This window comes from Platalea leucorodia, assembly GCF_965183815.1.
Source record: "Platalea leucorodia genome assembly, chromosome: 19".
Classification (NCBI taxonomy): Eukaryota; Metazoa; Chordata; class Aves; order Pelecaniformes; family Threskiornithidae; genus Platalea; species Platalea leucorodia.
Window position 1 is genome coordinate 1,470,108 of NC_138841.1, and position 24,762 is coordinate 1,494,869.

Sequence of the window (24,762 nt, forward strand, 5' to 3'; positions counted from 1 at the left end):
TGAATGGAGCCTGAGTGTGTGCTCAGTGGGGTCTACAAGCGGTGGGAAGTCTTGTCCTTCCCTCTGCATCTCTGCCTTTCTCTGCAGCAACACTCGATAACTGAGAACATTGGGAATTTCCCAACAAAAACTTTGGTTCATTAGAAATGTGTTCAGTGACGACAAAGTGCTTTTTGAAATACCATCGGTTTTGCAAAAACTTTAGTAGAAGGTTTCTGCAATCACAGGTGGAACATGTGGTTGAGGACTCCAGAAGTCATAGGTACTGCTTACTTTCTTTTACATCTTCTTTTCCACGTGTATTTTTCCCCTGATTAGAAAACCAAGACAGGTGGAGGTGAAGTACGCAGTATCAGCCATGAATACAAAGGTGAAGCCTTAAACAGCCATAAACCCCAGGTCTTGGGAGAGTACAATTTCCAGTGAGTCATGGCCCCTCCTTCAAAAGATTGCACCAAAAGGGGCAACGGCGGATTGGCAAGTAACATCCCTCTTTGGCAGCTGCAACTGCAAAGCAGGCTCTTGCGGTCGGAAGGGAAGGGGCCGGCGTGCCTAGAAAAGACAGGTTGTGAGCAGCTGTCGTGCCTATCTGAGAGCACTCGAAGACCGAAAGTTGGAAACTGGAGGAATGCGTTTTGGGTTTGTCGCTGAAATTGGGCTACAGGTGAAATTTGCTACGGAAACAGCTAAACTGACCCAGAAAATTTGAAAGCCTGCATTGTGAGTAGTAGCTATACCGAGAATAAATGCTGCCTGCTCTTAGTTTTCCCCTGAGATTGAATCAAGCTTGCGATCAGACAGAGAAGTTGTAAACATTTATAGAAATCCCTAGGGTCTGAGTTGTACATTACAGAAATAACTGATGATGAATACCAGCACCTTTCTGTTTCAGCCTGAATTTATTTTTGTGGCCAGATTCTTAATTAGCAGCATGTTGCTTGCTTCTTGCTTCAGAAGATCTTCCTCATGTCAGTAGGGAAAAAGCTCGTAATGCAAATGTTCGTCTTGGAGGCCACCTGCACCGTACCTGAGGGCAGCGCAGCGCGGGTGGCTGTGCTGCGTACACCCCCGTGTTTCTCAGCTCTCCTCAGGCTGTGGGTGAAGCCCTGGGCCCGGCCTGGAGCATCTGCTGGAGATGAGGAGATGGTGGCCCTCTAGCTGCATTCATTTGGCTCCTCTCTGGTGCCAGCAAGGGCTGGATTTTGGGGAGAAAAGTCCCCCGCGGCCATGTCGGGGAGGATGAGGTGAAGTGTTACCATGGCGACCCCGAGAAAGTGGCCGCCAGCCCTGCCTGGGCCAAGGGGCTGAGGGAAGCAGGGCTGAGGGGTGCTGTGCGCGGGACTCAGCGGCACCCCAACACCCGCAGAGGCAGCAGACACCTGGCACGATACCAGGTAAGCACAACGAGCGGCAAGAAATGCCTCTTTTTGAAATGGTTTTATTTGGAAAGGCTGGGTAGCGCAGATGAATGTCTCCACGCGTGGGCGGGAAGCGGAGGCGAGGCCTGAGCTGCCCGGCTGGGAGGGGAGGACGTGTGGCGGCGGCCCTGGCTCCTCAGCTGTAGTATAAACTCAGGTAGGCCACTCGGTCCCGGTGCTTCCTGAATTCTCTGTCTATGGTCAGCTAAAAGACAACCATTATCCGTTAGATATTAGCAATGACAATTGCTTCAGAAAAGCGCGGGAATATGTGATGGCGTCGAGAACCTCAACCTATGTTTTAAATCAGAAAGGTCTTCTTTTCAGCAGAGCTACACAGGGAAGTCTCTGCTCTGGTACTCTCGCTTTGTGGATGGAAACTTCCACAGCAGATTTCTTAACAGAAGTTTGTTTTGAAGGACTGTAACTGTTTTTGCAAACCAGCATTTTCTGATAGAAAATCGCTTTGTATCTTGTGCCCCAGGCTAGTAGAGCCACGTACCCAGCAGGCCAGTGAGGAAAGGATGACAAAACATAGTGCAAATGCGTTGAAGTAATCATACGATTTCCTTTGTCAGAAGCATTAAGCCAGCAATAACATCCCCTTAGCCCTGTCCTTACCTTCTGTACCTCCATTTTTAGCATCCTCTTTGCTGGCATTGGCACTAAAGACCAGTCTGGAGACCCAAACTTCATTGGCCAAGTGATTTTTTTGTGCAATGGTTTGTCTGCTTCGTAAGTTCCGGGTCTAAAGAAAACAAGCGCAAAAGATCTCATTTCTGGAGCTGGTGTATGGTGTTTGTAATACCAGAATTTACCAGCCCTACCTCGATCCGTGGGAGAAATGCATGTTGTGGTATTCTAGTCATCATGCTAAGTTAAAGACTAAAGCAGGGGAGCTTTGTGAAGATCAAAAATCGTTACTGGGAACTCAGTTACCTATCTCCCATTTGTGTCTTGGTATTTCTCTCTGCTAGTCCTCCTGCTTATTGTTAAAAGCGTAAGAAAATGAGTTACATCATTACCCAGGGAAAAATTCTTTGTCTGAAGGCTTATCTGGAAATCGTGGTGTCTTAATGGAAAATGGAGCATAGGCAGGCTGGCATTTTCTCTCTTCCTTCCAGAATGACTGGTACGTTGCTGGGCCAGGAGTCGCAGTCTGCAAAAGATAAAATTTCTGTACAGAAGATTTTGTTCTGCAAACCGTTCCTACATGCTCTGATCAGCAGCCAGCTGGGCGTTACAGACCTGCTGTTCGATCGCATGCTTTGGCTACTCTGATAGTGTAAAAAAATCAGAACAAGTCAATTATGCACTCCCTACTCCTTACCCAGTGTGTCCTGTGATGTCTCTCCTAATGTAATGTTACCCTAGAGAAGTTGGGCCAGAAAACAATAACGTGTTTGTTCAGGTAGTCTAGCTGAGCTCCCTCCTTCATTTTGCCTCAATGTGTACGTTTACGTGTGTGTGTGTGATACAAAGGAATGTGTATATACAAATGCATGTGTTGATGTTGCCAGAGCTCAGATGATCAGTCATCGGTCTCCAGGCTCAACACCTCCCACTAGACGATGTGTAAGGAGATCTGTAGCTACCGTATATATTAAGTTGGAGGCAGCCCCAGCAAATGTGATCAAAACTGATAGTCTATGTTCGGAACAGCCTACAAATTCTTGCAAAGCTGCAGCTCTGATGCTTTGAAGTGTGCTTTTCTTACCTGTGGCTCTGGTATGAAACGCTGGGCTGTTCTCGCTCCTATCACATAGCCTTTCTTGCTCAGCGGCTTGTTTTCCAAAGAGTATCTGAGGCTGCTTCTCTGCGATTCAAAAGCAGAAGTGTCTTACTGACATTTTTAAGACACCATTTGCATCAGGGGAGGGGCAGAAGTAGATGAGCAGCAGACGTTATTCCTATTAATTCCTCTAATTTCTCAGTAATGTAGAGCACTAGGGCAGCTGGAGCTTTGAGGGCTGGTGCGTTTGGAAGGGAAGGGGAATTTCTTTTTCTAGGTATATGTGGAGACCTTGTACAATGGGTTTGCAGGGCAGGAGTGGGGGACTCTGTGTCTGGCTGGCCATGGTCCCATTGCTCTTGTACTGTGTGTCTTCTGTGAAGGAAAAGCTCTGAGCATGAAAACTGGACACCTTACCTCTTGACTCAGGTAATAGCCTGGCCCAAGCGAAGGGTCTCCCCTGATGGCTATCAGCTGGATTCCCAGCCTGTCTGGGGCGTGGTGGAGAGGGAACATTTTCCGCTCTTGACGTGACCCAAATGAGATCTGCTTCTGAACATCTGTGAGACCAGGAGAAAGAAATGCCACCAGTGTGACAAACCCACACGGAGGTCACCACTTGCTGCTTTTTTTCCTTAAGTGTCTGCTGCTCCCTGCCTGAGGCCAACCATCCCTTTATCTCCCAGGAATTTCCCCTGACCCTGCATATTTGTGCGGGGTCGGCCCTTTGGATGCCTGTTCCCTCCTGCCACAAAAGCTTCTTTTTCCCCAGCCTGAGCAAAGAGCAGCCTAACAGCCCGGTTGTGGGGAAGGTTGCTGGGGAAGCCCGACGCCAGCGAGGAGCTGCGAAGGAAAGCCCTTGTGCCCGCAGCCCCCCGGGTGCACGCACCTCGCACGGCTCACCTCTCGGCTCCCACTCGGCTGCCATGCTGCCCTGCCAGGCGTCAGGACGCGTGTGTACTCCAGTTGCTATAGCCACGGAGCAGGGGGTGCTGGAGGGAATGCTGGCGATGGCAGCGTCTGAAGGGTGGAGGGAAAAGACAAGGATTAATATCGTCCCTGTGGATTGCGCTGTGCTGGCTCCTACTCCAAGGAACTGCTGTTTACACAGTTTAATTCTTTAATTCCTGTTGAGGTGATGTGAAGGTGAATTTCGAGTAGGTCACCCAGACTTGGTTGAATGGGAGCCTGGAAAACACCCTCAAAGTTGCCCATGTCACAGACTGGCACTGAAGCCACTGACCTGCTTGTTCCAGAGAGGTTGTTTTGTTCTCGCTGCCCTTGCTCTGGAGGTTAGGCAGGTCACTGTGGAAGGCTGGACTGGGGAGAAAGGTAAAGGTCAATGCAATGGCGCCGCGTGTTTTGGCGAGCCCTACCCTAGCCCTTATCTGGATGCAGAGGCACGGGTATCGGTCTCCTGGTACAGGGAGATTGGAGCCGACAGCCGATAGAGGCATTTGTGCTGCTGGCAGCGTTACGCCAGCCAGCGTCCACGTTAGCGATGCAGAGACGTGTATCAGGTGGATGGGCCCTTGGCTGGGTCTATGTATATGAAAGATCCGGCTTTGGATTTCCATGTGAAGCGAGGCTGCAAAGATGCTGTTGAGCTAGCTGAAACGCATTCCGGGTTTATTTTTGGATGTGAGAAGCTGTGTGATTTTGCCAGAAATCACCTGGGGAGAGCTATGCCTGTTCTGGGCTGCTGATCTGATGTTCCTCACTGCAGGCAGGCAACTTAGTACGGCCAGGGAGACGTGTTGCAGGATTTACCTGCTGTTAGGCTCTGTGTATGGAGATCCATGATGACCCTACGTTCTGAGAGGGGTCTGTGTTTGCCTGTGTACTACAGCCACAAGCACCTAAAAGCTTACTGGTTTTCCAGCTCCCTCTCTGCTTCTCAAAGAGAGACTGCTTCTGAAAAAATTATTCGTGGCCAATGAAGGTAAGGGAAAAGAGTCTGCCAACAGTCTGCAGATTCTTGCAAAGCAGTGGCTTTGCTTCTTTGAGACTTGCTTTTCGTACCTGTGGGTCTGGTAAGAAACACTGGGCTGCTGTTGCGAGGAGCTGCTGCTCACACACTGTAAGTCAGTAGGGGAGAGGGAAGCAGCGTAGAGGCTGTGCTGTCAGGACCCTTCTCTGTGACCTCTGGTGTGGCACGGCCTGATGTGCCCTGGGGTCTGCTCTCGGTCTTTTTCCCTGTGCCTGGCTGTCCAGGTAGGGCAGTGAGAAACCCCTGGAAAGTGCCATGCCGGAATTACGTCCAGCTTGTGCCTTCAGGCCCTTCCCTGAGCACGCGTGTGAGTATCGTGAGAGCATCAGGGAGCCTCAAAATACGAAGAGCGAGATGAGTTGAAACAGTGAGGATTGTTACTTTTGCAGAACGCTTTATTTAATCATTCTTATTTCATGCAGTTAGATCAGAGGGGTCTGTTAGATGTAATTAATAGCATTGGTATCTTCATGGCCAGTTGCAGCAGGAGCAGCTGGTATCAAAGACGAGGCCGGCCTGGCAGCTCTGCATGAAGGTTTCACCATTAACGCAGTTGTAGAAGCTGCTCTTGCTGGTTGGATCTGCATAGACGCCGTTGGCCTTGCCAGCACAGAAACCGCTCCCACCAGAGCCACCAGTATTGCTACCTGAGGCCCCGCTCCCACTTCCACTTCCTTGGTTAGGAGCTTCAGTGACTGGAGGATTGGGCTGAGCCGGAGGCACACAGTCTGAAAGAAAAGCAGGAAAGGGCTTGGGTTTGTGTTGTCTCTCAGCCCTCCCCTCCCTCCACAGGCCCTTTAGTGGCGGGGTCAGCTATTAAAGTGTGCTGCCCCACAGGCTGGCCGGGTTCACAGCAGGCCTTCGAAACATCTGGACCCAGGTCCAAGTTACAATCTCCCTCTTTTGTCCCAGTGGCTGTAGAGTGCAGGGATCTTTCCTGGGCAATCTCTAGTTGTGGCTTCCACAGAAGGTCTTTACCCACCAAGGCTCCAGAGTCCACGGGTCTCTGAAGCCCTGCATCAGCAGCGAGCTAGGGAGTCACCTTCAAGAAGCAAATGATCCTCGAGCTACTCACCGCCATTTTGCAGACCGAGACCGTTCTTCAGGGTGGTGATCAGGGGATATTTGCCTTCCTTGCAGAAAGTGCCAGTGAAGTCATCCATATCAAGGGCCCAAACCATAGCACCTCCATAATTGTTCTTCTTCAGCCAGTCAAGCTGTTCAGTGCCAGGGCAGAAATCCCAATGAGTTCAGGGACCTGCTACCGTGGAAGGCCTCCTGCCTTACTATTGGCACAGCCACACATCCCACCATACCTTGATGTTGAAGCTCTTGATATTGTCATAGCCAACCCATTCGTTGCCTTTGTAGGCGTAGGGCACGTCCTGGGGGGCATCCCAAGCCTGGGTGGCTCCAGAGCCCAGGAACGTGCAGATCTAGGAAAAAAGGGGAGAGAGGGAGAAGTTAGCAAGTGTCCTACAAAAAAGGGCAGCTGGCATCTTCCACGGGTGCGTGGGTTAAAACTTCCTTGCTGGGTAGTTTGAAGGGTGTTTGTGTTCTTGGTGGCCTGGCTGTGTAGGAGCACACATACCTCGTAGTAAGCCAAGAATCCAGCCTGCTTTGTGTAAGGTCCAGCTGGCCCAGGTCCTGATGTTGGTGCCCCAACAGCAGTGTCAGATGGGTTTTGGAGGTTGAAGCTGTGTCCATAGGTTGGGAATCCAACAAGGAGCTTCTCAGCTGGGGCACCATTGTTCTTCCAATAGTTCATAGCATAGTCCTGTAAAAAAAACACCACCACACAGCCTGTGCCAGGATCTGTAGGCAGGAGGATGACTCCTTAAACTTCTGATCACTGGTGTCACAATAATCATGTGTGACACGGTCTCAGAAAATATACTTACGACATTGAAGTAGACGAGGTCCCCAGTGTCAGCTGCGCCTTTGTACAGAGGGCTGTTCTCCCCAGTGTGTCCATCCCAGGAGCCGTGGAAGTCGTACGTCATCACATGGAAGTAGTCCAAGTACCTGTGGAGAACATTGCTTGCGTCTGTCTCCTGGCCTGCTCAGTCACCCCGACCCCATTGTCCCTTTAGTGCTGGCCGTTTACCCCACCACCTCCCTGGCCATGTCCCCACCGTCTGCAAGTCTGGGTTCTTCAAGGCTTGTTTTGAGCTGGCCTTGTAAGTGTGGGAGCCAATTCTCTCCTCCAGCGGAGGGAGGCAGAGGTCAAGGCAGAGTGGCAATTGCACCGGTATTCTGGGAACGGAGACATGCTCTGCGATGACTTTGAGCAGCCCGTTGCTACACTTTGCTTTCCCAAAGTGTCCCCTTTCCCACCAAACAAGCACCACTCCCATAGTGTTCTTGCCTGATGCCAAAGAGTAGGGCCCCCACATGCGATGCGCTTGGTTTCTGGCAGATAATGGCAGAGTTTCCCTTGACCGCTTGAAGGAAGAGCACTTAGGTCACAGAAACGCTACCTGCGGGTTTGGTACTCACCTTCCGAGCTCAGCAATCTGGTAGCCAGCCTGGATGTTGGAAAGTCCTGCAGCAACAGCCGCGGTGAGCATGAGACGGGGCTTGTTGACCTGCTTGGCTTCCTGCTCAAAGGCTGCCAGCATTTCCTGAGGGATGCCAAGAAACAGCTCTCACCGTGGACTCTCTGGGCTGAGGCTTCGCAGGCAGAGCCGTGCAGAGCAGAGGGCTTGCCCAAAACCTTTTCTTGGAGCCTACCTTAACGAGGACAGTAAAGAGGGTCTTGTCCTGGGATGGGCTGCCCCTGGACCCAGGGTATTCCCAGTCAATGTCCAGCCCGTCAAATTGATACTGGCGCAGGAATTTGATGACGGACCTGATGAAGGTCTGGCGGTTCTCGGGCGTGGAAACCATTGTGGAGAACCTAGGAAGCGGAGCAGGACAGAGTTGGGGTTTGGTTGGTGCCTCTTCCCCCCTCCCTCTCCCCTTCCAGGGTGCCGTTAGGGGAAGGAGATGGTTTGAACTTACTTGGCTGTCCCGAAATTCCATCCTCCGATCGCCAGGAGGGTCTTCAGGTTTCCATTCCTGCAAAGGGAGGAACAGGAGCGTATTTCACTACAAGCAACGGCTTGGTCTTGCCAATTTCTACCATTATTACACAACAGACCAACATAAAGCACAGTGCTCTTGCTCTTCTTGAAAGCACCTGGTGCAGCTGCCTTTGCGGGCCCTGATCCCTTGGTGTGAAACCCGAAGAGCAAGTCCGGAGCGCACCGAGTCGCTGTCACCATCCTCAGAGCACCGGTGCTGGCAGCCTGCCCTGCCCTGCCCTGCCCTCCCTTTCCCTCCCCGTCACCGTCTGCCTCTTCTCCTTGGCGTCCCTCAACGGGGGATTGCGCTGCTGTTGTGCAGAGAACAGATGCTGAATAACGGGGTAGGACTTGAGAGGGAGAACAAGTGATGCCCTTTGCTCTCGGTACGTACTGGTTCTTCAAGCCGTTGAAGGATTTGTAAAGGGTCTCGTCGTTCCATTCGTAAGTTGTGATCTCATTGTTGGACATCCCAGCAAAGGCGTAGATCAGATGGTCGCACAGGCATGGGTCGATGTTGTCTGGCATGAATTTTCCCAGGCCAGGCCTATACTGGGCCCAGTTGGTGAAGTAACATGACAGCACATAGGCGGTGCCTGCAGAGAAGCAGAGGAGAGGCGGTCAGGAGAGAAAAGAGCAGAGAGCCAGCCATTCAGGCATCTGCACTTTAGCTTGAGCCTGCCATGCTTCGCCAAGCTTTTGTCTTCCGAGACCCCATCGCTGTGTGCCTGCCTGCCTCTCCTTCCTCCCCCACGGCTAGTAAGAGAATTAGCTAGTAAGTCTGTTGCAGTTGCCTGTATGGGCCAACACTGAGAAGGCTTTGGTGGAGTTGTTTTGGGGCAGAAAGCACATACCTATCTGGGCGTTCAGCAGGAGGGCCAGACCTTTAAAGAAAAAAGTGTGGGATTAGTCTTCATTCTGAGGGAAGCGGAGACTGAGACAAAGAAGTCGCGTTTCGTCAAAAGCCGGATCTGAACTCGCTTGAGATTGTTGTGTTGTCTTGAAGAAACGCACAAGAATCTGGTTCCTCAAGCACAGGGCAGCTGAGCGTTGGTATGGAAGTTCACAAAGCACTTTTCAATTTCAATGAGCAACGAATTCTATCAATTTTTAAAGCCTAAAATATCCACACAAGCAGTACTGAAAAATATAACTATGCCTCCTGAAAGTCATTGCTGTATCTTTTCTCTTCACAGGAGAGTGAAACGTCTTTAACTCCAAAAACCTCTTGTGTAACCACCCGGTATAGCGAAACATCCACAAATACTCATCGTAAAGGCGGAGGAAGAAGGTATGAAGCAGGACTTACCGGTAAGCAGAACGAGCTTGGCCATCTTTGTGCTGGAGGAACTGCGTGCAGCCTCTTTCTTGCTTATATACGCTTCTCCCGTTTCATGCAAATCTTGTATCAACAAAGATGCACAAACGTTATGAAACTTGGTAGAGGTCAGGCTCACAAAAACTGATACCAGTACCATGGGCCTTAGCACTCCAACCGGAGCCACCGCTGTTATCAGGCTGTGCCATGTCACGGTGCCGCAAGAACGGTGGAAGAACAAATGTAGATGGCTTTTCTTCTTTGGGATTTTGTTTGCTGGTGATTACGCAGTGATAGACAGCGGAAGCGCTCACCTTGCGCTGTCATTGGGTCTGCCCGGCGGTGGTAGGCACTGCCAAACCACAGGTGGATTACAAGGGTTTTGCCTCCTTGGCTGGGGCAGCCAGCGAGGCAGGGCTGAGTCGGGCTTAGGCTCACAGCAATGGGCTTTGCGGAGGGCACAGGAGCCGGGCTCGCTTGCCGTAGGCAAGCTGTCTGTCGGGATGCGGGGGGCTTTGTGCTCTGGGCTGTCTCTTGCCCACACCAGGGGAGTGTGTTGTGACTGCAGGGAAGTGGAGAGAGTTTCCTGGTGTCCCGTGAGTAGAGGAAAACCAACTCGGCTTCTGCCAAGCCCTTCTCCCACTTGCAAAGGTAATTTCCTTCAGGGAGCAGCATTATTTCTTGGAGGTCAAGCTCAAGGAGAGGGAGCCCAGGGACAGAGCATCAGGCAGATTGCATTTCCTCCCACACTTATTCCCTCCTCTTTCTGATCAGCTCTTTCCCAAACGGAGAGACCTCTGTGTTGCCAAGCATTCATGTCGTGCCTTAGCTTTCTGTGACGCTCCATAGGGAGAAATTACCCGCATCGCTTTTCTTCTAACAAGCTTGCCTCATGTGGTTGGTGCCAGGATGCAGTGTCTTTCTTCTAAGCATATCTGAATGGAATTTTTTCCATTCAATACCTGCTGTTTTCCCCAAAGACCTTAGCCATCCTGGCCTTGCTAACCTGGGTGTACGCGAGCCATTGCTTCAGAGAGGTTGTTTTGTTCTCGCTGCCCTTGCTCTGGAGGTTAGGCAGGTCACTGTGGAAGGCTGGACTGGGGAGAAAGGTAAAGGTCAATGCAATGGCGCCGCGTGTTTTGGCGAGCCCTACCCTAGCCCTTATCTGGATGCAGAGGCACGGGTATCGGTCTCCTGGTACAGGGAGACTGGAGCCGACAGCCAATAGAGGAGGAGGAGGTAATGTCCTTTTCTGAAGAGGAAAAGGGTAATGTTTGGAGGGAAGGCATAGAGGTAAGCTCTTTGTGCCAGCTTGCTAAATTTTTCCTTCTGCACTTGGGAGAGTCATTTCATCCTCTGCTTAAATTCTCTTTAATGGGCTGGAAAAAAAACAGCTGTGCATGAAAGAAATCACGACGATTAAATTTTTAGTGTAAAGCCCTTTAAGGGTGTTAAATATGATCTGGCACTATGGTAAAACCTGATAAACTCATTCAAACCCATGCTCTACACTTGGCTGCGCAGTGCTTTCTGATATGCTCTGAGAGGTCTGTATGAGCTAGAAGGGTTAACCTCCTCAGAAATCAGCATGCTCTCTCACTTAGCACACAGTACAGCCTTGTCTGATACTAGCAGCATTAGTTTTCATCTCTTTCATTTTTATCAGCTAGCCTCATAAAAAATTCTCACTCGCAAAGATTCATCTAATTCCATGAATTAAACGAAGGAAGAAATTGAGTTAAAGGAAGAAGTTTCCCTGCACATGCAGCTTCTTGTTTTGCAATTAAGTGCACCTTGAAAGCACTGCAGGAGGCAAAATGAAAGCAAAATAAAAATATGAGCAGGTAATTTAACTAAGGAGATCATCTTCCTCCTGCTTTACAAGAGTCTTGTGGCTGGGTACTATCAGCAATTAAAATACCCAACAGTAGGTGTCAATGTTGCTTGCTCTTCCCAACCGTGCAGATGGAGTGCTTTTCCAGCAGTTTTCTGACAACGCTTCAAGAAGAAATGTGGCTGCAGGCCAGAAAGCTTAGGTGCTGCTCCTCTTTGTTTAATCACAAATAGAGATCTGAGATTAGCAGCACGTTTTTTGCACTTTCAAATAGAAATGGAGTGCTTCATTCTTGCTGTAGAAAAATAACCAGGATAAAGGCTAAACTTTGTTCAGTTCATTTCTCCAGAGCTGTATAACCTACATAAGACATGACCACCTTAGAGTGAAAGAGGAGCTATTAAACACATCTGTCCAAAAACTAGCCTAACCTTGCAACCTGTCAGGACGCCTATTAAGACATTAGTCATTTTGTTGATATGCCCAGGAATCGCATCCCTATAGAAGGGCATCCCTGTGCCTTGGCAGGGTACTGATAAATCTATGCTTTTTGGCTCTCTCAAACGTTTACGTCACCTGTTTATATCTCTAACAAAGAATTTAGGCTCACTTTCTGTTTCTTCCGCCTTTCCTTACCAGCGTAGTAAGTATTTATTGCAGGGGAAAATGGGCTTGGGTAGTCAGTTCAAAGATAGAAACTTAATTTCCCTGGGTCGATGTTATGTGTGTGCAGTCTTTGTAACATGCCCGGTTTTATTCAAGTGGCTTTGGGTGAAGCAGGCCTAAGTTGTGTGTGGCCTTGGCATATGTCCCTTATTAATCTGCTAGGAAAAGGAGATTTCGAACCATCTCTGATGTGTTTGTGGTTCCCAAACCTTTCCTTTCTATTGGGCACTGTTTTGGTGTGGAGCAAACCCTTCTTTTCACACTGGCAAAACATGAGACAAAGCAGTCACACGAGATTGTTCACTCCAGTGATAAATGTTACATCCTGACAGCAGTTCAGCAGGTTCTCCTAATAACTGCCTGGTTTTGCTCAAAGCTCTATATACTTGATAAGCATTTTATCATGAAGATCAGAGCAATCTTATCTACTCCTTCCTGGCAAACTACATCTAAATGCAGCCATCTCCTTCCTGGACACAGTAAGCAGCTTCAGACTCCTACCCAACGCTTGATCCTTTTGGAGTTCAGCTCTGCTCCAGGGCCTGTGAAGCAGAAGGCACCTCTGCCAGCACCTGTCAGTGGGCTATACCACAGCCCTGCCCAAAGTGGGCTGTGTCAAATATCAAACCTTTGGGAGCAGCAAAAAGCAAGCAGAACAAAATCAACAATCCCTTTGTACATAAATGCCTGCAGCAAGAAGTAACCCTTTATTTTCGCTTTGCTAAAAGTGAGAGAGCTTTTGTGCCATGATCAGGACAGCTTGACTCAATGGTGGTTTTATTTCTTAGCTTTTACCTTGCCATCTTGGGAAAAGTTTCCCTGCCTGACTTGGCTTAAAATCTAAGGGAGGAGTATTAACAGATCACTGACTACTACTTTGAGTTGTGTTGCTTCCAATGCCCAGTCTGGGAGGTGTTAGGAGATAACCCGTTCTCCTCCTCTTGCTTTGGTTTCTGCTTTAGAGAGGAATGGTGGAGTTTCTTCCTTTCAAAAATGGGCTGAAAGATATCAGGAGTCTGGTCGTCCTGGACCTAAGGGAATGACTGGGAACATCTTTACCTCAGCTTTAATGTTCTGCATATCCTGAGGTTGGAGTTGAGCTGGAGGCAGGGGAAGGAATAGACTCTGCAAGCTGAAACTCGATTAGGCATGCATGGAGCAGGTTTGAAGAGACCTATCTGGGTCTCCTAGCAAGAGCGTTGGTGATATTGCTGGTCTCTCAATGGCTTAACAACTTTTAATAGCTGAGCTCTATTTGGGTGCTGCTGACCTTGGAAAACTGTCCCACTCTCTTCAGGAGTCTAACAGAGAATTAAGAAAATATGGCCACAGTGTCAGTGGCCAAATGTGTCAAAATCTGGCTCCACATCCAGTTGGGTATGTATACGCTTGCTTAAGTTACTGCCACTATAATCTGATGCCTGTAAATGGAGTCCTGAAATAGGATAGGAGTAGGATCTCTCCTACCTTCCAGTCACGTAACCCTTAGACGTGTCCCTCACTGTGCAGCACACCGAGCTGATGGTGGCTGGTGTAACAGTATCTGCGCAAAGAGGAGATGGCTGGAACACCTACGGGGCTGGCATCTGCTCAGCTGCCTGACCGAGAGCTTTGAGAGTCGTTTGGGAGCTGTCCTGGTCTGAATCCCTTTCTGTTCTTCTAAACAGTTCATTTGGTGTAGCTGAAAGACTCAAGTTGCTGCTGCCATGAGAACCCCCCTGTGGGAAGCCCAGGCTGAAGAGCCATCACTGCTACCTGCAGTGTAATGTGGTCTATCCAGGAGCACATGATGCGCAGGAAATGTCTGGCATCTGTTCTTGTTCGGATTCACAGCAAGAAATTAGTAGCTTTAAAGCTCCTCAGATTCCCTCCTCCAAAAGGTAATCGCACCATGGAGGTCTTGGGCAGGGACTTCGTGAAGACAGGCGTTCAGGGCACTTTGCCTATATAGAACAGCCAGGAGAGACTCATACCTCTTTGATTCTTAAGACACCGGTTCATTTGCCTAAAGGCCTCTATTTTTAAGCCTGCTTTCCCCAGTACTAACTCCTTGTTACAAAGGCTGGATCTGTTCTGCTTCATGCCATCTTCCTCTGGCGTTTGATTTCCCTTCTCTCCATAGCTCATTGAGTGGAACTAAAGAACTGCTGATTTTCAGATACCAACCATTCCCTGCCTCCCGGGGGAAATTCTTGCCTTCTGCATGTACATTCCCAGAAATATCATCTCTGACTCACTCTGATTACGAAATGCTGCAGCCATTTCCCCAGCTGCTTCTACAGAGTGTCATCGTTTATTCACCTTTTGTCCCCAGGTATATGTTATAAGGACTTAGAAGAGTTCTTTTCATGAGGAATTTGATGCAGTACTGCAATCGCCCATTGCATATTCTTTCCTTGCAGCACATCTTTCATCTTTCCTTACTCTCTGTTGGCACTAAACTGCTATAATTAGGTGCTGTAAACAAATCTCAAGCTTCTCTGATGTTGTGAAACACTCAAACCTGATTTCTGACCATCCTGTTCCTCAAATAAACCTTGACTCTGCACTGCAGGCATCTTACTAACATTCCCCGGTGATCAGGATTGGGGCAATGCGTTCACCAGCTCTCTGTGGTGGTGGTGAACCCCAGTGAACGGGGTGCTCTCTGCGCCTAGGAATGGGCTGCAGATCCTTCCACCTTGTATCCAAGCGTTAGCCCCAAGAATTATTTCCTGGTCTGTCAGCAAGTGAGAACAGGCCTTCGAAAGGGGGCATGCGTGCATAGGATACAGCTTCACAAATTGCTCGCTTGCACATAAATAGCTGTGCCCAAATGCAGGTGTGTGCAGGTGGGCAAAACATACTGCAAAAAGGTTATACATGCATGAACGAACATGCACATGGGTGTTATTTTAGCTGAGAATGAAGAATGCTTTGTTTCAGCTGCTCTGGATTTTTCTTTCCATTCTCTATTTTTATGCACCTTATGTCACATGCAAATTTTTTATAGTCTGATCTTTTAAAAATTGGATTTATTAAAGCGTATAATCTTCAAAAATCCACTTAAGATTGATAATGCATATTAGAACCTAAACTATAATAATCTATTATTTAGAAAAATATCAGCACCAAGCATGCAGATCTTGAACTTCTTACAGTCGGGATTCAAAGTGGCGGGTTCAATCAGGCTGCTCCATGTAACAGGACCGGTTTTCCCCATCCATCTCACCCCAACAATCCCCATTATCTGCGAGGGAAGAGCCAGACGCCCTGGATTGCGAGCTGAGACTAGCTGAGAGTACTGGGTGCTAATCCATCACTGAGGGCTGCAGCCGTCACCCAGCCGGGCACTGACGTACGGCCATCGTCTTCCAGTTGCATCCACTGTTCATGAGGCCTCGTCGTTCCCAGACAGCAGGGCTACCGGAACTTCCTTTTGGGCTTGTCCTTTTTCCTCTGAACCCTTCAGAGGAGGCTCTGCCCCCACAACAGCATCCCAGCTCATCTAATTACTTACTAAGCTCTTTTTCTGGTTAGCCGACATCTGCCCATTTCCAATTAATCCTCGTTCCCAAGCTCAATAACCTGAGCCATCTGTATAGGTAAGAGAGATAAGCTTCCCATTAAACATTTACAGGACATAACAAGAGGGCATTGAAGCGCGGGTTGCTGAGACAACCCAGGCGGGCGGGAGGAGCTGACCCCGCGCTCCAGCTGCCACGCTGGAATCGAACGAGAAAAATATATGGGCCTAAAAACGTATGTGGACCATCACGCACCCCAAAAGGGTACGCACTCCTCTCGCTCGCCGCCGTGAACGTTCTTGCTACATTAGCATGATAAAGGCTTTTAAAATAATTCAATAGGTTTGGGCCCTAGAAGTTCTAGCGACCAAATAGCCTTTAAATAAAACATTCATTACTTCGGCAGCAGCTCTAGGTGCCCATTAACCTCAAATGCTTAAAACAGCTCAGAAGTCAGCCTGTTCCCCCCGTTCAGCTTTCCTGAACGGCGTGAAACTTGTCTGTAATTCTGGGTAGAGACATTGGCTTTGTCCCCATACTTCATCGTGTCCTGCCCTTGTTTTGAACGAACACTTTTGTTTCAAAATCCTGCTAGGATGGGGTTTTATCTCGCGGAGCCCCTCCGTCCTTTTCCCCGTTCAAGGTTTCCACCTCTGGGGCAGCACAGAGAACAAGATCCTTTGCCACTATATCCCATTCCCTCACCAGCCATGAGTGCCAACAGAGGGGGGAAGTCTTGCCTAAAAACCTTCATGAAAACCAAGGAGTCTCAGGAATGAAGCCAGGGCATTGACAACTTTTGAAGCGTGTCTCAAGATCGGGGGTGAGGGTTGGCAGATAATCGCTTTCAAGGGTGTAAAGAGTTTAAGGGGCCGCAAAGAGGGAGACGGTGACTCCTCTGCTCCCTCGGCGCCAAGGCCGAGCAGAAGCAACCGGGGCAGAGCGCTTCTGAGCTGTCAGTGAGCTTCTCCAAGGCGCGGGGGCCGGGGGGCCTCGGGGGACCTGGGGGCCTCGGGGGACCAGGGGGCCTCGGTGGCACAGGCACCGGGCTGGCCCCGGCGCGGTAATTCCCCTGCGGAGCCACGGCGGGGCGCCACCGGCCCCGCCACGGCCCCGGCCCCGCCACCGGCCCCGCCACGGCCCCGGCCCCCGCCGCCCCCGGGCGTGCGGCCCCGCCGGGCCTGCAATCGGATCCGCGCACTGCAAACTGATCCTGGCTGCCAGCTGGCCTGACGCGAAATCCAGGGCAGGCACATCCAGGGTAGGAACGCTGAGGGTGTACACACATGGAGGGTGTAGGTACATCGAGGGTTACACATGGAGGGTGTACACACATGGAGGGTGTACGTACATCGAGGGTGTACACATGGAGGGGGTACACACATCGGGGGTGTACACATGGAGGGGGTACACACATCATCGAGAGCGTACACACGTGGAGGGTGTACACACATGGAGGGTGTACATACATGGAGAGTGTACGCATGGAGGGCGTACACACATCGGGGGTGTACACACATGGAGGGCGTACACACGTGGAGGGGGTACACATCAAGGGAATGCACGTTGTGGTCTTAAGCCTGGGTCCGAACCGGCAGCACGGGTACCTCTGTGCTGGCTGGCAAGTTGCTGCTTGTGTAAAGTTAGTCTGGAGCTGGCTTGGGGGGGGAGATGATCCTCCTCCACGTGGGGTCCGAGCTGCTGGTGTACTGAACACACAGGCCTACGCCAGCACCCTTGAAAAAGCACCTACTTCTGTTAAGCTAATGGCTACAGGAGGCTCCTGTCCCCAGTACTGGCCAGTCAAGACCACACATCTGCATTAGTAACTTCTTCCCTCCGATGGTGTAGGCTCTCACCCTGATTATCTCAACCGCTCGGAGCCTGAGCTTCAATTGCAAGGGGATGTGCTGATCTGCGAGCTGTGCTGTGCGAAGCTGCTTGCTTTGTGCAGGTGCTCTGCTGTTTGGAGTGGGGTGCTGAGAAGCAGAGACCTGGTGAGGTTTGTAGTGCTGTCAGCAGGCCGTGGGCGAGCCGGTGTGTCCTGGGGACAGGAGGCTGGGTGCCTCGTCAGGGTAGGTTGCTTCCAGCTTGGTGTGCTCTCGACTTTTGCTTGCAATGTAGGAGTTGTACTTCAGTCCAGGAACTGAAACACCGAGTGCAGCCTGCTGTCTGCCTGGTCGTATCTAAAGACAGACTGAATTTCACAAGCCCCAGTCTGTGCTGGCTGGTGTCACTCAGAGCAGATTCAGCAAATAATTCTGAATATTGCAGACATGAGAGAAAACCCGGGTAGGCTGAGGATTGTGGCTAACTTGAAAGCAGTAAAAGTGAAATCCATCAAAGAGACTACCAATTACTTACTTCACTCAGGGACACGCTGCAGGGAGGGAAGCACTGGGTTTCTAGCGTGTGAATACATTTCTGCTCAGCGCCCGCATGCTGGCCAGCCTGTTCAGTGGGGCGTGGGAGTGGGGAAGCTGGAGTAAGGGCATTGTCCTGAGCTTAATCTTGTATTCATACCTTTCAGTATGGGGACTCTCCTGGGGCTGATCTAGGGCAAAGGGAGCCTTGAAAGGCTGCCGGGGTTGTTTGGGAGCTGGAAGAGGGAGTGGAAGTAGAAGCATCTGTATAATCATCTCTTGAAACAGCAGTCATTTCTCCTCATTGATCAGACACGGTGAGGGGGCGTGTGAAGGGGCTTCCCTTCAATTTGCTGACCCTTTATTTCACCCGCAGGGAAGGGAACACACCCTTGTCCCGTCCCTGGCTGGGACACAGGCACCTCTCTGCGCACACCCGAGATGCTCTCTGTGCCTCTCTTCCTCTCCTCCCTAAGTTACAGGCGGGATGTGGTCACCCTTTCAAGCACCCAGGCACCCTAAACATGCTTCTCACCGGGAGCCCTTTGTTGTCACGCCAATCTCTATAAAAACTTTAAAATCTGCCGGTGCCCACCGCAATACCGCAAGCCCTGGCACTCCGGGCAGCGACGCAGTAGGCTCCGGGGACTGTTACCCTGCTTTGTTCCCAGGGGAAGCAGCATGCGGGCTTTCCTTCTTTGGAAGCGTGGCTCTGCTCCACGTCCCCGCTTGGCTCTGCCCTCGGTGCGGAGGGTTTAACTGTGCTGCGTGCCTGTCTCCTACGTCACATGTTTTTAAGAAGCTCTTGCCAGCTTCCCGCTGCGGAGCTGATCCTGCTGACGTCTGCAGAGCAGGCCACGTCAGGCACGGCCGGGAAGGGAAACGCAGTCCTTTTTTGGGTGCAGACTAAAGCAAAGTCTATTGGCCTGAGCAGAGAGGAGGGCTGAGATTCAGGAGCAGCTGGGCTCTGTTAGTAATTTAGCACTAAGAGCTTAAACAATACCCAGGATAAACACACTCCAGGACTGGCAGACCTCCCTCTTTTTCTCAGCTCAGCACAATATTTTCCTTTCTCTTTTAAAAATGTCACTGCTGATAATTAATTTGAGTGGAATGCTTTTCCAGAGTTATATTTAGATTTTCTTCCCCGACAGCACTCCCCCATTCCAGCTTCTCTGATGCAGCTGTATCGCTGTGTGTTTTGAAATGGAAACGGTCATTTGCCTTCCACAAAACTTAGCAGTTTCACGTCCCAAGGCAGCACCTGAACTGGGGCACTTTCAGGGGTTCAAAAACGCCGTGTTTGTGGAGAAAGAGAACTGGGGAGCAAAGCAGAACTGCTCCGTTCCTCCAGCTTCACTCTGGGGGCTTTCAAGTGCCTGGAAAAGGGGGGACAAAACAGCCCTGGATGAGAGCACGCTCAAAGCGGCGTGTTGTTCAGAGTAGGTTATATATATGCGCACATATTTGGAAATTTGGACAGTTTACAACAAGTCTTTAAGGTAGGCTTAAGTCAAATCCCCACCTGACTGGTCCAGCTTCTGGGAAAACCCCAAGCTAGACGCAAAATCCATAGCAGGCACCTTTCCGCAGCGCACACGTCCTACCTGCCTGGCAAGGCTTTGCTTTCTCTGCCTTCCCTGCAGCTCTGGCATGGCTGCACGCTGCGAAGTTCCTCCTTTCATGTGGGTGGTTGTGAGATAAGACGGCTCTGTTCTGCGCCTACGTGGCGTAGTTTAAAAAAAAAAATCAGGCTACCAAGGTTACAGAGCTGTGAGGAGGAGATAGTTAATCTGAGAACAGCTTTCTACCCTTGCATAAACACTCCAGAATTAAGGACAATTACAGCGCTGCCACTGTGGGATACGCTGCTCAGCTGGAAAGTCCCTGTACCCCCCCAGCCCAGCCTGACCCCGGGGCTTCCCAGCGCTCCCTGGCTCAGGAGCGTGTTGCCATAAGCGAGGGTCACACCCCAGGTCTCTCATCTTATCAGAGCGGCGGTGGAAACCTGTTCAGCGGGGTCACAGAGCGAGACTCGAAGTGGGTCCATCAGGAATACTTCTGTTTTTCTCATGTTGGTCAAGACGTGGTCAGAATCTCTTCTGTCCCGTGTGTGATGCCTTTCTTTGCATAGTTAAAGCTGCATAAAGTGTAATTAGGCAGCCCCATATAATTAAGGCAATTATGTAAGGTAAGCACCCCACAGAGTAATTGTGGCCAATTTTTAGCATACCCAGGGGCACTTATAGGGCCCAAGGTGGCCCTTCAAATGATTTACCTGCTCACATGTCTCTAAAGCACTCATCTTAGGTGTGTCTTAAGTGACATCTTTGAAGTGGACATTATTGTTCTGCTCCTGCTGAGACACAGCTGGCTGGAGAAGTGCTCTTTTTTTCTTCCTTCTCGCAAAAAAAGAGGAGTTTCATATCTTGTTTCTGTTCTGAAGCAGACTGAAACGGAGACTCTGGATGTGAGTGACCCAGATTCAGATGTGACCTGCCAGAAGAAGGGCTTGACTTCCAGAGCCGTCACTCCACAGAGGGAGCGTGGGTTGCTCTGGGCAGAGGCTCGCTTGCTTGGTATCTTCCTCTCTTGCTTTTTGATGAGAAATTCCAGCCTGGTTCTGAGAAATCTTCTCAACAAAATGGTGCTGACATGAAAAAAATTCCTTGAAGTGTTTTGTTTGTAGTGGAAGGATACGTCAGGTCTCCTGCAAATGAGGTTCATCCTTTAGATCCTGTTCTCTTGAGACAAAAGGCAGCTCTCTGCTTTCTTCTACCCTTTTGCTGGGTTCCTAAAAGCCATCTTGTCTCTTCCCTGCCTGAAGATTGACCTCTGCTCAAGCAGCAAAATGCCTGAAGCAAGCCAGATCCTAATCTGCATCTCAGCTCTAAATCTGGAGTCATTCCGTCCTCATCCAGAGAAATAAGAGCCAGTTTCTGGCTACGATAACTGAGCATCAGCACCAATCCTGATACAGAAGGCAGAGAGTCACCTGAGCACTAGGAAGGGCAGTCTTAAGATCCAGAGGCTGTGGGAAGTGGTAGGTTGGACAAAATCGCGTCATTGCCCACCCCCGCTAGCCAGGAAGGGCCCTTCGTGCCCTGTGCTGTCTGTGCTTGGAGGAGGGGGCATCATCAGCACAAAGGATCTTGTCTTGGAGTCAGCAGAGCTGCCCACAGGGCACCTGTGCTCTTTGGCTGGACCAGATCCTCCTCTAGCTTGCCAGCAGCACGTAGGTGTACATCTGGGACGTTCCCTAACGCCTATGTTCCAGTCTGCGCAGAGCTCAGGCCTTCCCTTTCTGACAGTAAAGCTGGGAGAGCTCTGTGAACCAGTGCTGGGATGCGGCGGGGGGCGAGGAAAGGCTGAGTATCAGCCTGCGGTGCTACAGCACCCCGCTCCCTCCGGCTCGCCAGGCCTGGCGTTCTGCTGTGCTGGTGTCCGTCCAAGGGAGCTCCAGGAAAGTCACTGCATGTAAGGATTTTGGTAGCTGCTAAGATGTTTAAAATCACAGTGGGTCTTCCACCCTCTCCCCACCCCAAAACACACATCAACATCCAAAACCGAAATTCGATCTTATTCTTTATTCTTTTTCTCTGCTTCTTTTGGCTGACTCCTTTGTTTCAGACCTTAACATGGATTTGCAGAGCCAGTTAATGTTTTCCGTTTTCTTCTTAGCAATAACCTTTTTTTAATTAAAAGCTCACCCTTTGCAGGAAGGAAAGAAAAGCTTCAAACCTGAGAAGACTTGTGATGAGATCTCAAGGGTTGGCAACTTTGAGCTGGAATTTGTAATGGTGGAACAGTTTGAGCACAATGTGGCCTTGCTAGAAAGAGGGAAAACAGCCATTTATGGCAGACAAATGTGTACAGTTGCCAAGCAAGGGCCCTCCTAGGCTCTGGAGCAGGCAGGGTGAAGGCGCATGAGTTATTATTAGCTGCTTTGTACGGTCAAGAGGGCCTTCAGTTGCCTGGTCCCTGCAAAAGCTGCTTCACTCAGGAGTACTCTTGAGAATGAAGGAGTGGAAGGCAGGAATTTGAGACCCTTTTAAGGTCTGTTTACTCTTCCAGCCTCCGCAGATTTCAAGGGCATGTATATGAGGCAAATCTGAAATGGTTATCGTGGTGAGAGCTGCAGGCACAGGAGGGAGCGGAGATCCCTGGAGCCCCGTCAGTGGGGACTAATGGGTCACATGGGAATGTCTTCCTGCTCCACCGGGCCATTTCCATACCAAGTGTCCGTGTTCCGGGTTGAGAACGGCCCCTCTGCAGGGACCATAAGAAAACAGTCCTGGGTCTTGTGTTTTCATATGGCTGGTTGCTACAGGGAAACTGGAAGGCGATTTTCCCCTCCCTTCCCCTCTTGCGCAGTGTTTTCCGTGGGCAGACCTTCACGGCAGCATTCATCCTCTTTCTAGCAGGGGGTTGCCTCACAGCTACATTCCCAGCTCCTTCCACTCATTAGAGATGCACCTTTTCAGGTTCGTAAGTCCCCAGGTGCTTTTATAATGGGAAGTGAGCCTCCATGCGCATCAGGAAACTGAGGCACATACTGAGAAAAAGCAAGTTGCTTTTGCAAATACAGAGCAGGCGGGTGCCAGCAGCAGGATCAACCCCATCTGTTTGTTGAGCTGCTTTTCAGGCCAGCGGGGAGGAACGCGATCCTAAGCACACACAGCAGAGCTGGATAGTAAGGGGTTTCAACCTGACTTCATGCCTTGAGATGGGTAGAAGGGATGTAGTTGGCTTTTGGACTCTGGGAGCTTCTAACAGGCTGCATCAGGGTGGAAAACCTTGATAGATGTCCACAGAGTCCCGTACTGGAGGTCGCAGGAGCATGGAGCTATAACTTCTTGTTTTACACTGCCATAACATCTCCAATGCTGAGATCCAGATTTCCTAAATGCTGGTGATCTCAGACACTGTTTTGGGCAGCTCTTAAACCATGAATGTTAACTTTCAAATCTTGGGTTACCCAACAAGATTTTGCATCCAGAGCTGAGTTGGTCAGGGTGAGCAGACAGCTAGAACCGTAGGCAGAAGACCTTCACCGCAGAGCTGCTGTGCCTCTGCGTGGCTCTGACACAGCCCATTGGGCTCATCGGGTACCGGAGCTGCTGGGGACGCTGCGAACAAAAGATGGATGACCTGGTGGTTAGGAATCTGAGTTTTGGGGGACATCCCAGTTCAATTCCTGGCTCCATCACAAACCGCTGGCCTGCCCCAGGCATGCCATTCTGCTTTCCCATGACTCAGTTTTCCTTCTGGGACGGAAGAAAAGGAAAAAGTAGCACCCTACTTTGTGGGCTAACTTTGGGGGATAGCTATATTAAAGACACTTCAGTCTTGCAGACCTTGGGACACCCCGTGCAGGTGGGGGTGAGTTGCGGAGTTGAGGGGCCCACGCTGCCCAGGCAGGATGGTGCTGGCTGTGATGGGAAGCAGCAGGATGGTGCTGGCTGTGACGGGAAGCAGCAGGATGCATCCTGCTCTAACAGAGGGGCTCTGATCCCTGCCTGGCACCTCTGTCCCCTTCCCCAGCCTGTGCCGATGCCTCGGCTGCTGGCAGATTGGGTCGCGCTTTCCCAGCTGGGAGGAAGGTTTCCTGGCAGCGCCCCGTGTGTAATTCACTCGGCGTGGCCGCAGCCAAGGCTCCGCACAGGAAGGGGAAAGTGGGTTATTGTTGCTATTGTTTTTCCCAACCTCCTTTTGTTTTCTAAGGAATGTGGCTGCAAAGCCCTGCTGCAAAGGCTGTCCTGAGCGTCCTGCTCTGACGGCAGGTCTTCCTTGGGGCTGCTGCGCCCAACGGGGGAATTATGCCAGCAAGAGAGCTGCACGTTGTTTCTTCTACAACCGAGTAGCTATTCCCCTTGTGACCCAGCTCACCCCACTCTCCATCCTCCCATGCACTGTGGCTATCGCAGATCTTCAGCGTCTCCTTTGCACAGCCTTTTCCTCCGTCACCTCATGGGGAGCAGTGTCCATGCGCTGGATCTCCAGTCGTTGTTCTTGGCATGTCTTAGCCACCGTGTTTGTGTTTTTGGTGCCTGCTCAAATTCCAGAGGGGCTGAGAGATCCCAGACGGCTTCACTGACCTCCCTGTGGGAGACAGGGACATAGCTGTCTGGGGTGGGAGTGGGACCGTCCCTGCCATTACTGGTGGGTGGGGTGGAGCAGGGCTGGGGTATAACTGGGCTCCCAAAAGCATTAATTATAGTGTGAGCTGGTGATGAGCGTGTGGAGGGCGATCACTCTAAGGAGCTCTGGGGAATGCTGGTCAGCAGGGATGGACTGAAGCAGCCTGGCCAGGGTGGCTGGTCTCTCGGGACCATCTGTGCTGCTGTCTTCGCTCTAGCAGAGTCCTTGGGGCCAGGTCTTTGGCCATCACGTCCCTGGTGTACCTCAGGGCAGCCTCCTAGAGACTATTTCCAGGATATTGATGTTATGTTTAGCTTAAGCAGGTTTAAATGTGCCTGTTTCCTTCCAAACCTAGCTTCTACATGAGGCTCCTGGGTTTTTGTAAAGCGAGACCAAAGTCCTGAGCAGAAATTGAGCAATAGATCAAGGCCTTGGACGGGCACCAAGGTCTGACCTGAAAATGGCTCAGGAATCCAGCCCCCACCTTGTCTCCTCAAATGTACACAGATAAAATCATGACTCTCTTAATTCCTCTAAATACAAGTGGAAAAATGCCCCCAGAGACTCTGCTAAAGCCTTGGTTGTTGCTGAATTGCAGAAATATGAAGAGAGAGGTTATGTGCTGCTTCTGTGAGTAATAGATGTGGCTCTAACCTGAAATTTGGGACCCAAACCCAGATGAACTCTGTGTGCAATCCAAAGCCATGCCTAAACCCAGATTTTGGAGTA

At 50.5% G+C, this 24,762-nt stretch overlaps 2 protein-coding genes across 2 annotated transcripts; both read right to left on the reverse strand.

The window, feature by feature from the left end:
- Window positions 1-1,554: 1,554 nt before the first annotated feature.
- CIMAP3 (ciliary microtubule associated protein 3) lies at window positions 1,555-4,078 on the reverse strand (the record flags this gene model as incomplete). The annotated part of the gene is made up of 6 exons (XM_082330055.1): window positions 1,555-1,623; window positions 2,040-2,166; window positions 2,444-2,577; window positions 3,136-3,234; window positions 3,568-3,710; window positions 4,054-4,078. The coding sequence occupies 6 exons, from the start codon at window positions 4,076-4,078 to the stop codon at window positions 1,555-1,557; spliced, it is 597 nt and encodes a 198-aa protein (XP_082186181.1).
- Window positions 4,079-5,608: 1,530 nt separating this feature from the next.
- LOC309598955 (acidic mammalian chitinase-like) lies at window positions 5,609-9,539 on the reverse strand (the record flags this gene model as incomplete). The annotated part of the gene is made up of 11 exons (XM_082329985.1): window positions 5,609-5,868; window positions 6,216-6,357; window positions 6,457-6,576; window positions 6,732-6,917; window positions 7,042-7,165; window positions 7,640-7,764; window positions 7,874-8,039; window positions 8,144-8,200; window positions 8,600-8,801; window positions 9,060-9,089; window positions 9,515-9,539. 11 exons carry the CDS (start codon window positions 9,537-9,539, stop codon window positions 5,609-5,611), a joined length of 1,437 nt encoding a protein of 478 aa, XP_082186111.1.
- Window positions 9,540-24,762: the final 15,223 nt, after the last annotated feature.